At 47.1% G+C, this 16,289-nt stretch overlaps 1 protein-coding gene across 1 annotated transcript in view; it reads left to right on the top strand.

Annotated features, from left to right (window-relative positions):
- The first annotated feature begins 4,972 nt into the window (after positions 1 to 4,972).
- The window catches only part of LOC149326770 (uncharacterized), a 249,310-nt gene continuing 237,993 nt past the window's right edge, over positions 4,973 to 16,289 (top strand). The window contains exons 1-2 of the mRNA XM_089563716.1: positions 4,973 to 5,041; positions 9,028 to 9,099. Coding sequence (XP_089419842.1) covers positions 4,973 to 5,041; positions 9,028 to 9,099 — 141 coding nt within the window. The remainder of the gene's footprint in view (positions 5,042 to 9,027; positions 9,100 to 16,289) is intronic.

The following is a 16,289-nucleotide window of genomic DNA, read 5'->3' as shown; positions in this document are numbered from 1 at the left end:
TTTATAAAAAGAACTCTACTTCAAGTCCGACAACTTACCTGCTCGTCATACCGTCTGATCTGAGGGATGAAGTCCTCCTTGCCTGCCATGATGAACCGACTTCCGGCCACCTTGGAGTTACCCGCACTTTATCCCGAATCCGGCAGAACTATTACTGGCCCAACCTAACTTCAAGTGTCAAGCATTATGTCCGGACATGCCGGCAATGCCAGCGGCGAAAAAAACCCGCCCTCAAGCCTCCTGGACAGCTTCAGTGCATTGAGCCGCCACAAATACCATTCGACAAAGTCGGCATGGACCTTCTGGGGCCATTTCCTCTCTCGTCTTCCGGCCACAAGTGGATCGTAGTCGCCACAGACTACTTGACCCGCTACGCTGAAACGAAGGCCCTTGCGCGAGGTACTGCCGCCGAAGTTGCCCTCTTCTTTATGCACGACATCGTGCTTAGACACGGCGCCCCATCGGCCGTCATTACTGACCGAGGCAAGGCGTTTACAGCCCGACTCCTACGTGACATCTTAGCGCTTAGCCATACTGCTCATCGACCAACAACAGCGTATCATCCCCAAACCAATGGTCTAACGGAAAGGCTCAACAAAACATTGGCGGACATGATCTCGATGTACGTCGACGTTGAACACAAAACCTGGGATGAGGTCTTGCCGTACGTCACCTTCGCATATAATACCGCGACGCAGGAAACCACCCAGTTCACCCCGTTCCGTCTCGTGTATGGCAGAGAGGTCCGCATGATGCTAGACGCCATGCTCCCGTACGGCGACACAGAGCTTCCCCCTGAAGCGGGCCACTTCGTGGAGCAAGCAGAGCAGGCCCGTCAGCTGGCCCGCTTGCACATCAAGGACCAGCAATCCGCCGATGCCCGACACTATAACCTTCGGCACAGGGACGTGCACTACGAGCCGGGCGACCACGTGTGGGTGTGGACACCAGTGCGCCGCAAGGGATTGTGCGAAAAGCTTTTAAATAGGTATTTTGGCCCGTACAGAGTCCTGCGCCGCCTGAACAGCGTCAACTACGAAGTTGTCCCCCATGGAACTGTGGTCGCCGGCCCTCAGCGTCAACGGCCTGAAATCGTGCATGTAGTGCGCTTAAAGCCGTACTTTTCTCGTGACTGAGCGCTGTGTTAACGCTGTTTCGTACCTTTTCCCCTTACCCCACGTGTGAACTTGACTCTCCCTGCTTGTCATCTCGCGCGCACTGTATAGTTCATGTCACCCCCAGTCTTTTTTTTTTGTTCCTCCTCCCCTCACTGTACATACCCCATTCCACATCGAGACGATGTTTGCTCTCGCGGGGGGGAATAATGCCACGCGCCTAACGCGCCGCGCGGCCTCCGCGCTGAGTCGAAGACGACGACGAAGCGGCGGTGGGCTCTCGTGGCGCGCTGTTCTGTTCTGTGTCGTGGAAGCTGGTTCCATAATTAAAAGAAGGCTCCCGGTCTTGGGTTCTTCCCGGCGGCCCGAGCACTCATTCACCGGGCGTTCCCATTGGCTCCTGAGCACCTGAAACCTGAAGGTGGCTCTTTACTCTCGTTCAAAGACATAACATCTTATTATAAGGATAGGCACCGCGTGTACCCAGCCCCTGCAAAGGGACTGGGGAAAGCAAACGAACGCGTTCTACTTAGACTATTCACTAATACAATGCTGTGCCCGGCAGTATTAAAACATTTCGATCCCGCGTTCACTGGCAGGTGTAAACACTGTGGCGAGGTGGCTGACACCTACCACATGGTTTGGGCTTGCCAGCGCAACTCAGCTCTCTCCCCCCACCCCAACCCTACCAGAGAGGAATGGGAGGCGGCCCTGCTTGGCTGCTCGGACCTTCAGGCCCAAAAGGCTTTGGTCAAGAGGGCTAAGCTGGCGGCTTCGACCAATGGGGTCCCGGAAAAGGGACTCCACTCATTGCGGGGCTCTTTAAGAAAGCCTCACCTCTTTTATTAAATAAAGGCTTTTCATCATCATCATCATCCCGACGTCTACCTTCACGGCTCCTCTGGTCGTGACAATATATTATTAATTTTGAAAAACATGACGTAATAAGATTTCAGTCTTCTCCAGGTCACTTACGGTCGTGCTTTGCAGTGCATGCGAAGTGTCAGTCTCCATTTGCAAATATTTTGCCACCGGTCGTCGACGCACGTCGATAGCAGCTCTTTTTTTTTTTCGCAGTGGTCGTCCCCAAAAGGTTTTGAAGTTCGTAGCACAAGGGGTCACCGGTAATCACTGTTTAACAATTCGCAAAGACAAGATCCGTGGTGGAAACGCCTATTTTTTTTTCGTGCCTTTTCAAAAACAGCGTCCCGTTTTCAGCAGTTACAAAAGTGATGATGTTCACCTGAGCGAACTTTTTCGGTCACCCTTAGAAAACTTCAACACCGCTGCTATTGATCGCTTCTCAAATAACGTTTTTTTTTTATTGATTGAACTTTATTTCCCGTTAGGCCGAGGGGAGACAGGGACTAAAGGCACAAAAGGCCTGAAAAAGGTCACAGCCTTCTACCATAAACAATCAAAACAGCGGCAATAACCAATTCAAGTACGCACTAGTGAAAGACTCCTATATTTCGCACTAAGGAACATAATTGGAGTAGCATCAGAACATTTGTTAATTCGGATGAGCAATCCAGTTCACACATTAGCGAAAATGCAATCTGTATACACTTTTGTGAGAAGATACACGTACATGTACATAAAGATATAAAGCAAACAAAATACCACTGGTCAGTAAAACTCAACGCCATTACTAATAATACTATCCACTATGCTCTATTTAGAGAGAAATTTCTGAACCGCTGAAATCAAACAATTCTCCAACGTTGCTTAATGTTTCCGTCGACTGCAATGCGAATGTTTGTTTCACATAATTTCTTCGATCCCGGCCGCGGAGGTTGAATTTCTTTGGAGGAGAAATTCTAGAAGCCCGTGTACTGTGCGATGTCAGTGCACGTTAAAAAAAACCCAGGTGATCGAAATTTCCCGAGCCCTTCACTACGGCGTCTCTCATATATAGCCTGGGTCGCTTTGGGACGTTAAACCCCATAAACCAACCAACCATAATTTGTTCTTGTTTTTGATGCGTGTCTGATGTTCCTTCATAGAGGGTTAATGGGGGTTTCATGATCGTCTTTGTTGGCGGACAATTTTTGTTTATTTACGATAATTATAAGCTCCTTGTAAAATATTTTGTCTGCACGAAGAGGTGAATAACGGTGGAATAATGCAACTGTTCCAAGGTTTGGTTTGGTTCATGGGGTTTAACGTCCCAAAGCGACTAAGGCTATGAGAGACGCCGTAGTGGAGGGCTCCGGAAATTTCGACCACTTGGGGTTCTTTAACATGCACTGACATCGCACAATACACGGGCCTCTAGAATTTCTCCTCCAAAGAAATTCAACCGGCGCGGCCGGGATCGAACCCGCGTCTTTCGGGTCAGCAGCCGAGCACCATAACCACTGAGCCACCGCGGCGAATACAACAACTGTTTCAAGGTCTCTATAACGGCCATGGCAATTGCAATATGTACGAAGGATTCGTTTCCTGTGAAAGATTAACTTTTTCCAGTTTGTTTTCGATGCTCCCCACACCAACTCCCCACAACATAACTTCGAGTAAAAGAGAGCATTTTATGAGGGTTGTTTCAGCCGAAGCGGAATCAGCTCGATTATTCTGTTATTGATACCGACGAGGATCAATGCTTAACTGCTTCATATGGCAAGCCAAGAGGAGAGACAGGTTCTCATTTTTGGAAGTTGGAATGTATTTAATTTCCAAACTCCTGTCACTTGAGTACTGATGTTATCTTTTGCTCTTGCTCGAGCATCTGCTTCCTGATGTTTATAGTACAGCGTTCTCTGCCTTGAGTTCTGTTTTCCTTTTGGCATTGTCGCCTTCAATGTTTTGCTAAAAAAATTCGAGGCTAGCATTCACCTCCCAATATTTTTTCGCAAACTATCTTTCGAGAATCCGACTCATGGCTTGGGTACCCTTGCGCACGTCTTTTGGAATGAATCAACTAAGTCACGCACCACGGCAGGAGAACAATAAAAAACAATATTCCACAGCAAAAATAAAAACACGTCATGCTGTGGCATCAGCAACAGCGGAAAAAGATACATGCTACCAGTAACGTGCAGAGCACGAAGTGCTCACTTGCAACGCTGTAGAAAAGGCGCTTAAGCCGAAACAGCTACCGCCGCTGTCGCCGCTGCCAGTCAGAAACACCAATTAGAAATAATGCAAAAAACATTGAGTGCACACAACAAAAAAGAAACGAAGTATTCCTTGTAATCTTTCCCGCGTGAGAACAACGCGACTGTAGCAGCCACCAAAACGTATAAAAATATTAAAATATTATAAATATATAAACGTATAAAAGTTTTTTCTCAGCTCGCATCAGAGGCCCTGTTTCATCCTTGTCACCAGCTTTGCCCCCAGAACACACTGAATGTTCTTCACCTGACAAAAAGAAATTAAAATCCTGACTGAGGCCCAGGTCAGACTCCGGTCTGGACTGGGCCCGCAACTTTCAGCTCGGGCCCGGCATAGGCTAGCTAAACAGACCCTTTTCCAACCCGCGACCCGGGCTTTCGGTTAGGCACTATCCCGTGCAGTACTTAAATTGTTGCCTTACATAGCCTTTCCAATGATGAGCCGCGCACGACACTCACACACATGCCACTCTGCGGATGTTCCGGCAGCCGCTCTTCCTGCAACGCACGGTTTCTGCTGCGGACCACACCACACAGTAGCCTCCTAGCGATGGTTCCTTTCTGACCGACCGGCACGCCTCCCTGCAACCAAGTTTTTTTTTTTTTTTCCCACCGATTCGCTCCGGTGAGCGCCGCGTCGCGACCGCAAGCGCTGCCGCGAGGGAGCGGGGAAGGGCCGTTGCGTGGCGACCGCGCCGTCAACAGCGGGTCCGCGTGCGCTCCTTTAGTCGCTGAGCAGCTATGGCCGTGGACTGGGAGCTGCTGCGGAGCCCCGACGACCCCCGAGAAGCCTACGAGCACGTGCTGCAGGTGAGTGATTCTGTATGACCCCCGCTTTCTGGCTCTAGGAGTGTCAGCGGCCAGTGCAGGGGAAGAGTCCGCCATTTACTCCATCGACGCTGCTTCCGCTTCAGCCGGAACGACCGGTAGCCCGCACATGCGAGAATGATGCGAGAGAACATGCACGTCACGTTTCATACTTTCCAATTATCACCGTATCCAGTGTTACCGCTATGAAAACTACTTTATCATTGCCACCGCTTTCACTCCGCAGAAAAATTTCTCGCTTATGCCTATTTCTTAAGATCTATTACTACAATCCTATCCTTAAGAAACGCCTACTAGCTACCCCTACATATGTTTCAGGCTGCATTGATCATCTTCACAATGTAGGTGTTCCTTCATGTCATACCAAACACGCTATCTATTCGTTTGTCCCTAACACTTCTGGCATTTGGAACCACCTTCCCAGGCTCATTGTCGATATTACTGACCCAAATGCCTTTAAGACTGCCGTATGTAATCTCTATTTATAGATTTTAGCCAATTTTCTTTGCGTTAGTTTTCGCTGTCATATTGCTGTCTGCCGGAAATGTTCTTTCTTTTTGACTCAGTTGTTCTTTTTCCCTTTTTATTATTTGACTTTTTTTTTCTCTCACTTTGCGCTGCGTTATAATTTCTTATCTTTTGTTTTTCTGCTGCACTGTACCTTATGCAATGTATATCTTTCCCACTCACCTCTTTAATACCTTCGGACCCTGAGGGTGCTCAAATAAATAAATGGTCCGACGAGGGAGATCTCCACACCAGAAGCGCGGCCCCTTTCGCTAGCGTCTACACAGCGGTAACACGTATTCGTGCGGAAGGTGATAAACAAATAGCAAACTCTCTGTCATCCCCACCTTGAAACAATTGGCCGGCCCGATGCGCACAACATTAAACCTAAGCAGTGAAAGTGGGCTAGTATGAATAAAAGCACACAGAGCCATTACATAGCTTCAGTTAGCGTACGTAGTATGGTTATAGCCGGACAACATGTGCGCCGTGCGCGTCGCCGCTGTGAAGTCGTCGGGCATGCCTCCGGAACGATTTCGTAGCTGAGTTCACCGAGTAGTCACAGAGTACAGTCCTATATAGCGGCGAAACAGTTTTGCATCGAGTCCTCGGCCATGTCAGGTCGGCGCCGGTTGTGCCGTGTGAAATCTGTCCGCTGCTGATATATAGGAGAAGCGGAAGAGCTGCCGGTCGTTTTGTAATAGATGATGGCTTCCTACAATGCGCGCAACATCAATTCCCAAGTCTGACACCACCGAATCAATTTCCCAGGGACCACCAGCCTCGCAACCGAAAACAATTACCGGAAAACAGTGTACTCGAGTCTTGGCACATCCGAAACACTCAGAACAGTGTTAACCACTCGCGCTCCAGCCTTTCCCTTGTGTGCGCGCAAGGGCTTCGCAGCTCGCAGAAACGAAAATACAAGAACGGAAGAAAAGACGCCAGCGACCACACCCGCATTACCATCTGTATTGCACTCTCTCTCTCTCTCTCTCTCTGTATTGCACCCGCCGCTTCGCACCTCACGTCGACTTTTTAACTCCTTAAAGTGCACTGAAGAGGAATCTGAACTTGTCTTTTTGCCGCGTGAACTCGATCTACACGTTCCGAGCTTTCTTAGAAACTGCGATTTACTGCCCTGTGTGGCCGATTTCCTCAATTAAATCGAATTAACGTCCGGCTCCCGCCTTTTTTTTTTAATTCTGCCTGGTACGATGGGCGGAGTCGACCAACGCGTGGAGCGCCTTTCACCCAGTCCCGTGGCGGCTTGCCGCTCTGCCATCGGCGGAGTAATACGTAGTAGTCCGTAGTAGCAAATAGACCGCGCGTATTTTTATTTCTTCGGGCTTATTTTGCGGCTATATTATCTGCGAATGAAACTATTTATTTACGGAAGCCTAAAAAACAAAATAAAGCGAAAGCAAAGCCTCCACGGGACTGAGTGAAAGGCGCTCCACGCGTTGGTAGACTCCGGCCACCGTACGAGGCAGAATTAAAAAAAAAATGCGGCAGCCGGACGTTAATTCGTTTTAATTGGGCAAATCGGCCACACAGGGCCATAAGTCACTGTTTCTAAGAATGCTAGGAACGTGTGGATCGAGTTCCCGCGGCAAAAAGACATGTTCAGAATCCTCTTCAGTGCACCTTTAAGTTTGCAGCGCATACCCGGCTCCACAAACTCCCTTAATAAAGCTTTTTTTACCTCGCTCCATTACATTGTAGAATTACTTACCCGATTCCATAGTTATTGAGATACAACCCAATAAATTCAGGCAGTTTATTTATTTATTTATTGATACCCTCAGGGTGGGAACATTACAGAGGGGAGTGGGTTAATACAACGATATATACGAACACAGCAAAAAATTCACCATATAAGTAACAAATAACGTGAATCTCTGGAATATAACTGGATTAGTGTTAAGTGTGGTGGAATACAACAGGACGAATGATTAAAACCTAAGAGACAGTTTCTAATTGTAATGTGACATGTCAGTACACAAAAAACAGCAAAAATACAAATGAAAGAAACTAAGAAGGTGATCTGTTATACAGTACGAAACATGTTAGCAGCTACATATTGCGTATGGCTGACTGAAATAATGAAGGTTGGGTGATCATTGCAACAGAGGAGGGAAGGCGATTCCAGTCTACTGATGTGCGGGGAAGGAATGAATCGGAAAATGTTTTAGTATTGCATACAAATGGGCCACCTTTGTGAATGGGGTCTAAACGTGATGAATCATATGAATGTGGAATCAATAATTGATCGTGCAGAATATTATGGTGAAAGATATTATGAAACAAAGATAGCCGTGCAAGATTACGCCCGGATGCCAGTGGTAAGAGGTTTAGGTTAGATTTCATTGTAGATATGCTGGATGTGCGATTATAGTTAGAAAAGACGAAGCGAGCTGCATTGTTTTGGATTATTTCGATCTGGTTAATCAAGATTTTAATACCTGGGTCCCAAATTGACGATCCATACTCGAGTTGTGAACGAACAAATGTTTTATAGAATAGAAGCTTAGTGTCAGTAGGCGCTGCATGAAAGTTGCGTTTTAAGTACCCTAGCATGCGATTAGCTTTGCGAATGATGAATTCGACATGAGTTTTCCAGCTGAGGTTAGAAGTGATATTAATGCCCAAATATTTATATGTCGTGACAGATTCAAGAGCAATATGGTTGAGGTGATACCAAGGTAAGTCGCAAGTTGTTCGAAATATGCGCATTAATTTACATTTCTTTACGTTAAGCGTCATTTTCCATGTCTCGCACCAAGAAGAAATGTTGTCAATATCAGCTTGAATTGCCTGTATGTCGTCTTCGGTTATTATTTCGCGATAAAAAACACAGTCATCTACAAATAAGTGAATGGATGAGGTAACGCAGTTACGTAGATCGGTAATAAATATTAATAAAAGCAAAGGCCCGAGAACGGTTCCTTGCGGTTATTAGCAGTACATTTCAATGGCTGAGTTATTTTGTCGTGTTTTTTAATGTGTGCATGTGTGTTTCTTATCTCTCTCCAAGTTGTTCTTGAGCTGCTGTGTCTTTCTTATGATAATCTTCATAATGTTATTGTTGAGCATGAACCCTACACTTTTTATATCTTGTTGATTTTACCGACCACTGCATTATGTAACGTTTGCCCCCCCCCCCCCCCCCCTCCCCTTATGTAATGCCCTAAGCCAAGGGCCGTTAAGGGTAAATAAATGATAATGATGATGGAAATACCGTGAGTCGCAACCATAGATCTCACGTTCACACCCTCCCGCCACCCACTTTTCACCCTTCACAACGCCTCACTCCGTCCTCAAGTGCCCCCCCCCCAAGAGGAAACACAGTTCTGAGCATCATAAACGCTCTTTTACTGCACCTGTAGTTGCTGATGTGGGATTTGTCTTTAGAGCGGTTTGCGTGCTGCTCGCTAAAATGCGCATCTCGTTCACCCCAGGTGGATCCCAACGATTTGGAAGACCCTGATGACTTGCGGGAGCTGTTCGACGCAGCACGGGACATCATGAAGGTTCGTATGTTTCTCCTTCGCACTTGGTCACTCATTGTGTTCTGCACCCGGTTTACCCTGGGATTTAGCGTGACTGAATCCTATTCATGGGCGACGGGGGTGGCAGAGGTGTCAGTGTTAGTGCGGGTGTGCATCTTTTTCGTTTATTTTCTTCCGTGTTCTTTACATTAGCATAATGCTGTGCCACGCGACTGTTATTTAAGTTTACCCGCGCCGTTTTTACAACCATATAAGAAGAGTTTTCGCGCTCCGTATTTTGTTCGTGCTTCTTGCTGTCTAAGTTATTCGCTTTCATGGAACAGTAGACCCGCTTTTTAGCACGAAGGATCAATGTCGGTTTTACATCCATTTCTTTGGACTTGGAAACTCCATAGGTCTGCAGTAAAATGTGATGGTAGCCAGATGAGGCTCTCAGGAGCAATGCTTTGCCCGATGGCCTCCGTTCAACTTAGTCGCTGATTTGGGCTAGACACCAGACCTGGGTGGTCTGGTTCGTCGTGCGCCAACGTGTAAAAGACACTTATTAATTTATTTATTTATTTCAAAATACTGCAGGCCTATGTGGCCCAAGCAGGAGGGGCAAACAACATAACAACATACAAAATAAACGAAAAAACAACACACAGCATCATTCGGCGATAACAAAGGGAAGATAAAAAGAACAGCATTAAAAATACAAAATGAGACAACTTAACCAAGGAAATGTTCTTCCAATGCGTTGCTAAAGTTACTACTTTGAAAAAGGGATTCTGGGAGAAAGTTTCAATCGTAGATGGTTCGGGGGAAGAAGCTATACTTGAATGAATTTGTTCGTGCAAAGATAGGCTGCAGTGTGTGTTCCTTAGTGTGTCGTGTACTAATGGTGGTAGAAGGTTGAACATAGCTAGGTATTGGAATGTTTACCTCGCATGAAAGAATCTTACGAAGGAACAAAATTCGGTTTATTTTGCTGCGGTCTAAAAGAAATGGGATATTGTTTCTGCCATTTGTGGGAGAATCAAATCTGCTGTATTTGTGGAAAATAAACCTGACGGCTTTCTTTTGGATGATTTAAAGGGAGTTAATGCTCTTTTTCGTATGCGGATCCCAAATGATAGATACGTATCCGAGATTCGTCCGAAGAAAAGCGTTATATGCCAAAAGCCTAATATTAGAGGGAGCGGAACTGAGTTTTGGTTTTAGGAAACACAATGTTGAGAATGCTGAAGAGCAAATTTGGGATATGTGCGCTGACCAGTTCAATGGACTGGTAAGTATCTGTCCTAAGTGCCTATGGCTGGCTGCTTCTTGAATGTTGGAGCCTTGAAGAGAATAAGTGAATGTGCTAATATGTTTTTTCTTGTTAAACGTAGCAGTATAGTTTTCTTGATGTTAGGACCCATGCTATAATTCACACACCATCGATCAATAGCTGCCAGGGAATCTTGGAGAACACCATGATCTGAGGATTCCCTTATCTCTTTGAACAATAGGCAATCATCAGCAAATAATCTGATGGATACAGAATGTGGAACAACACCAGGAAAATCACTTATGTATAGGATAAAAAATAAAGGACCCAATACACTTCCCTACGGTACACCAGAAGTGACGCCCAGAGAATCGGAAACTGCACCATTGACCTTAACAAACTGACTCCTGTTTTCTTAATATGCATCAATCCATTGGATTCTGTAAAAAGGAACACCGATCAGCTCTAATTTATAAATAAGCTTATTGTGTGGGACCGTATCGAAGGCCTTGGCAAAGTCTAGGAACAATATGTCAACTTGTCCCGAATTTTCAAGAACACAAGAGAAGTCATGAACGACAGTCAGAAGTTGCGTAATTGTTGACATTCCTTTTCGGGATCCGTGTTGAAAAGGTAAGAGTATGTATTTGCTACTGAGAAAATCCCTTATAACGCCAGCCAGCATATGTTCTAGAAGCTTGCAGCAACTGTTAATTATTGATATAGGACAATAATTGGATAAATTTGGTCGATCATCCGATTTATGAATTGGTACTACCCGTGCGACTTTCCAGTCAGAAGGTAAATCACTTGAACGTAAAGAAGCTGCGAACAAGTTGGCTAAGTATTCCACTATTTCTGAAACATAGAGTCTCAAGAATGTGTTCGGAATACCGTCAGCTCCGCAGCCTTTCTTAATATCAATTCTACGTAGCAATGATAAGACACCGTCTGCTGAGAAAAAAGAAATATAAGAAGGAGTTTCGCAATCGTTTGGCTTCCTGAGGCCGGGTTCGCAGTGAAAACGATTTGAAAGTAATGATTAAAGGATTCCGCGATCTTCTGACCCTCAGATAACGTAGTTTCATTAACTTTTATTTTATCTATCGCTTCCTTTCTCTGACTGAGGTGACGCCAAAATCTGCAAATATTATAAGCTAGAAATGACGGAAGTGTAACTTTGTAGTGCTGGTTCTTTGACGTTTTTAACTTTTGCGCTAGTACGTGCTTTAATTCCTGAAAGCAGGCCGTAGAACTTTTGTGTTGCCTACGATGTCGCTTGATTTTTCGTTTCAGGTGAATAATATCTCGGCTAACCCAGGGATTCCTTCGATACGGTCGGATTTTTCTCAGAGGACCAAAACTAGCAATAGCAAACGGTACTGTTTCTTTAAATCTATTTCACAAAGCATGAATATTGTCGCTGTCGCTACTAATTAGGGAAGTTTCTAGATAGTCAATTATAGCTGTGTCGCCAGCTCGACTAAAGTCTCGTATGCATACAGGTGGTACATTCCGAGAAAATTCTTCACACTTAAGAGGACAACAAAACGATAACGAGTCGTGATCGGAAATACCCCGTTCAATGCTCACAAAGCCATCAGAAAAAACTTCACTCACGAAAAACAAATCAAGAAGGGCCCTTTCACGGGTGGGTTCCCGAACTATTTGATCCAAATTCAAAGCCACCATAATATCCAAGATAACATTATTAGATTCACATTGCCAAGACAAGTGATCATACAAACTTTGAAGGAACAAATCTGCAGAGTCGGGTGGACGATATACAGAATAAAGTAAAAAAGATGTACTCCATATGGATACGTACAAAAATAAGCTCTCATGGTCAGGTATTTGGTCTAAAACAGTAACCGTTACAGAGGACTTGGTTATGACCGCCACCCCTCCGCCGCGAGAACAGCGGTCACGCCTGTAAACTTTGTAACCAGGAGGAACAATTGTATCACTAGAAATGCCGTCATGCAACCAGGTTTCTGTCAGGATGACTATGTGCGGGTCGTACGAAAGAAGGAGGCATTCTAGGCTGTCAATTTTGTTAACAATGCTCCTGGCATTGAGCGAAAGCATTCGTAGTGGGGGCACCTGGAACTGGGACCGCTATGCATCCGGCTGAGTGGTCCGACTGTCTTCTAGCTTTCGCATATTGCATGACTCTTCCCAAACGTAAGAAGCTTTATCGACACGAAGTGTATCTCCAACTAAATATACCTTTTTGCCTGCGTCTTTCTATGCTTTTGCGCTTTGCGAAAGTAATTTTCGCTTCCTTAGAGTTTCTGCGGAGTAATCGTTTTGAATAGAAATGCCAGAGTCTTTAAGCTTGCGTACGTTACGCCACATCGTTTGCTTCTCAAGATAGTTCTGGAATCAGAGGATGACTGAGCGATTAGAAGAACCCTGCCCCAGCCTATGAATGCGTGCCACTGACGTTCAACTTACCCCTAGTTTTTGATTTAATACCTCATGGATAACCTTACGACACATGTCATCTTCAGTTTCGTCATCCTGTTCTTTAATGCCAAATACGACTAAGTTACTTCTGCGACTACGATCCTCCAAATCCGTTAGACGCGATCTCTGTGAGTGAAGTTCTTGGTATTTTTCAACAATTTCTTGCAATCTTTGAATCTGCTGCGAGTTTTTATGCCCTTCCTTAACAACTCAGTCCACCTTATCTGTACGCACGCCAAAATCTGATACAGCTTTTTCAGTCCTCTCCAGTCTTTTCTTTACTACCGCTAGGTCACGGCGAATTGCTTTCTTACCTTCCAGAAGAGACTGTAACATATCCGTTACCGAAGAATTAGTGGGACCAGGATTTTCAAGGATAGCGCCGCAGAGCAGCAACTTGCAAACATGGAAACAATCAACAGCAATAATAGCGACACAAGTCAAACGTATGCTTGGCAGAGAAATGCATGGGCGCGTCCGCTCTAGATGGCCTGGTTATGAGAATGCATGCCTCAGTGGTACCACTTGTGGTGCATCGACCTGCCAGAGACATCGAACTAGGTCCGCATTAATTATGGTGTTGTCATTTAGACGCTATGGCGGTGGTAGCGCGTGGTTCGAGGGAATGGGGGGTGTGATTGAACCCGCAGATGCAAAGGAGTCTTCAGTGGTGATTGACATGTCTAAGACCCACCTTAGCCGCCGCGGTGGCCCAGTGGTTATGGCGCTGGGCTGCTGACCCGTAAGACGCGGGTTCAATCTCGGCCGCGGTGGTCGAATTTCGATAGAGGCGAAATGCTAGAGGCCAGTGTACTGCGCAATGTGAATGTACAGATCTCAAAAACAGTAAAGAGCGCATGTTATTGCCTGCTAACATTTCTCATGCATTGCTTAATTGAAACTGACAGCTGTGGTAAGAGCAGGCGGAAGGCAGCAGACGCCAGTGCGCTTTCTCATGGACAAATCACGTTCCTTCATGTCCAATAACAAAGTCGTGATGAGAATTAGAATACAGGATAGTGCCCCGTTTACTTATGTCCTAATCTACACGTTAACCCTGGGTGGTCGAAATTATCCGGAGCCCTCCACCACGGCGCCCCTCATTGAACTGAGTCGCTTTGGAACGTTAAAACCCATATGTTGTGATGCGTGGTTCATCAGACGCGTGCGTTCATGAGCGCGCGTTCATGCGATGGAGCAGACAAGTTTCCAGGGGCGAACGCGGCGTTTATTCCCGCATGTTCATCGGTGCGTGGCTGGCCGAGAATAACGCACCCGCAGGTTGCGACGCACGCCTTTTATTCGTTTGGGGCGCGCCTGCGCATTAGCGACGGCGGCGATAGCCGGACACCACATCCCTCCCCTTTATATTGGCTAATTTAACAAGCTAATCTCCAGCTTGATATCTGTCCGGTGGTCGACGGTCTCTGGTCGGGTAGCGTCTTGCACCCGCCGTCTGGAACGCTGGCGAAGCGGCAGGACCACTGGTGGTAGGGTTGGAGGATGTCACTGGGTCGACGCTTGGTGGAAACGCCAGGAACTCGTCTCCCTCCTGGTTGGATGCCTCGCGCTCCGGATCCGTGGTCCGCGCGAGCAGCTGGTCCTTGTGACGACGCCAGGTGAAACTGCCTTTGGGTGTGGTAGCACGAACGGTAAAAGACAAAAGGCCGGACTGCCCCACAACAACACCAGGGACCCAGTTTGGTCTGCCTCGATAATTGCGAGCCATCACTTGGTCACCGACTGCTATGTCACGATCACGACGTGGGCGAGCCACGGATTGCTTGAACTGATTATATGCAACCCTTCCTCCCACCGCTGGCTTGACAACATCGAGTCGATTTCGCAGCCGTCGTCCTAGTAGCAAGTTTGCTGGTGACTCAGTTGTGGTCGCATGGGGCGAGTTGCGATAGGCAAGCAAAAACTTGTGAAGCCTCAGATGTAATGTGGTGTCCGCTCCGCTAGACTTACGAAAAGAGTAAGTGTCTGAATAAAACGCTCTGCAAGCCCGTTTGAGCTGGGATGATACGGTGCAGTAAGCACGTGACGACAGCCCAATTCTTTCACAAAAAGCTTGAACTCTTCGGAAGTGAACTGCGGGCCGTTATCAGTAACCATGGTTTCTGGAAAACCAAACCGCGCAAACAGCTCTCTCAGTTTGTCTACTGTAGCGTCCGACGTAGTCGAGCGCATAACAAACAATTCCGGCCACTTGGAATGCGCGTCCACGACCACAAGAAACATTGCGGTCGAAAAGGGGCCAGCAAAATCTATATGTACAGGGTCAATCACACTTAGAGGGAACACGGCTCCGCGTGGCCACTTACCTGCGGAGTGCCATTGCATCTAACCCGTTCATGAATCGATGCAGAGTGGCGCACAAGAAGACGGACATCGACGTGGTGCTTCGTGTCCTGTGCCCCTTTCCACGGGTTTGCCACCGGCTGGGTCTCAATAGTGCTCCGCGTGTGCGCAGCCACGCGGAGCCGTGTTCCCTCTAAGTGTGATTGACCCTGTACGCGCTGCCATGGTGCTGTTGGCCATGACCAAGGATGCAGGGGCGCTTTGCACGGCTCGGAACGCTGTTCTTGACAACTTACGCAGGCCTTGACACGATGCTCGAGGTCCGCCTCGATGGACGGCCACCACACGTAGCTGCGTGCCAGTTGCTTGCTGCGCACGATGCCTGGGTGCCCCTCGTGGAGTTCGTCCAGCAGCAAGTTGCGCAACTTGGCCGGCACGATCACTCGCTTCCCGAACATGATGCAGCCTTGGTGAACTGTGAGCTCGTTGCGTCTGTCATAAAAAGGCTTCAAATCTTTGTCAGTCACAGACGCCGGCCACCCCACGTTTATGAAATCTATCACTCTACAAAGCAAGGGGTCCCGAGCTGTTGTTCGAGCAATGTCCTGGCTTGAAACTGGCATTGATTGAAACCGCAATGAATAAAAAGTTTCCTCTCTTTCTTGTGTTTCGTCTTTCACCACTGATAGCGGCAGGCGCGAACAGAAATCGGCTTCAGCGTTCTCGCTTGATTTTCTGAAGATAAGCGAATACCGGTACGCTGACAGTGTGGCAGCCCAGCGCTGCAGACGCGCTGCTGCGATAGTCGGAATACCGGTTTTTGGGCCCAAGATTGTTGAGCGGCTTACGTCGTTCCTGATTGTCAACGGAGTACCCGACGGCGACAAGGTACACGCCTTTTTGAGCATTATCGGTCGGAAGACCTACGGGTTGTTGAAGTCATTAACTGCTCCAAACCCGCCTTCTATGAAAAGTTTCGATGTCCTCAAGAAAGTTTTGAGCGATCACCTGACCCCGAAGCCGTCCGTCATTGGAGAACGGGCCAAGTTTCACCGGAGGTGTCAACGAGAAGGCGAGTCCATATCTAGTTATGTTGCCGAGCTTCGTAAACTGTCGAAAACGTGCGAGTTTGGAAGCGCCTTTGACGAGTCCATTCGGGACCGCTTCGTGTGTGGCCTGCTACGAG

The sequence above is a fragment of the Amblyomma mixtum genome, chromosome 10 (assembly GCF_055824585.1).
Source record: "Amblyomma mixtum isolate Tamu chromosome 10, ASM5582458v1, whole genome shotgun sequence".
In the NCBI taxonomy this organism is placed as follows: domain Eukaryota; kingdom Metazoa; phylum Arthropoda; class Arachnida; order Ixodida; family Ixodidae; genus Amblyomma; species Amblyomma mixtum.
Note: the sequence above shows the minus strand (reverse complement) of the source record. Positions and strands in the feature narration are given on the sequence as shown.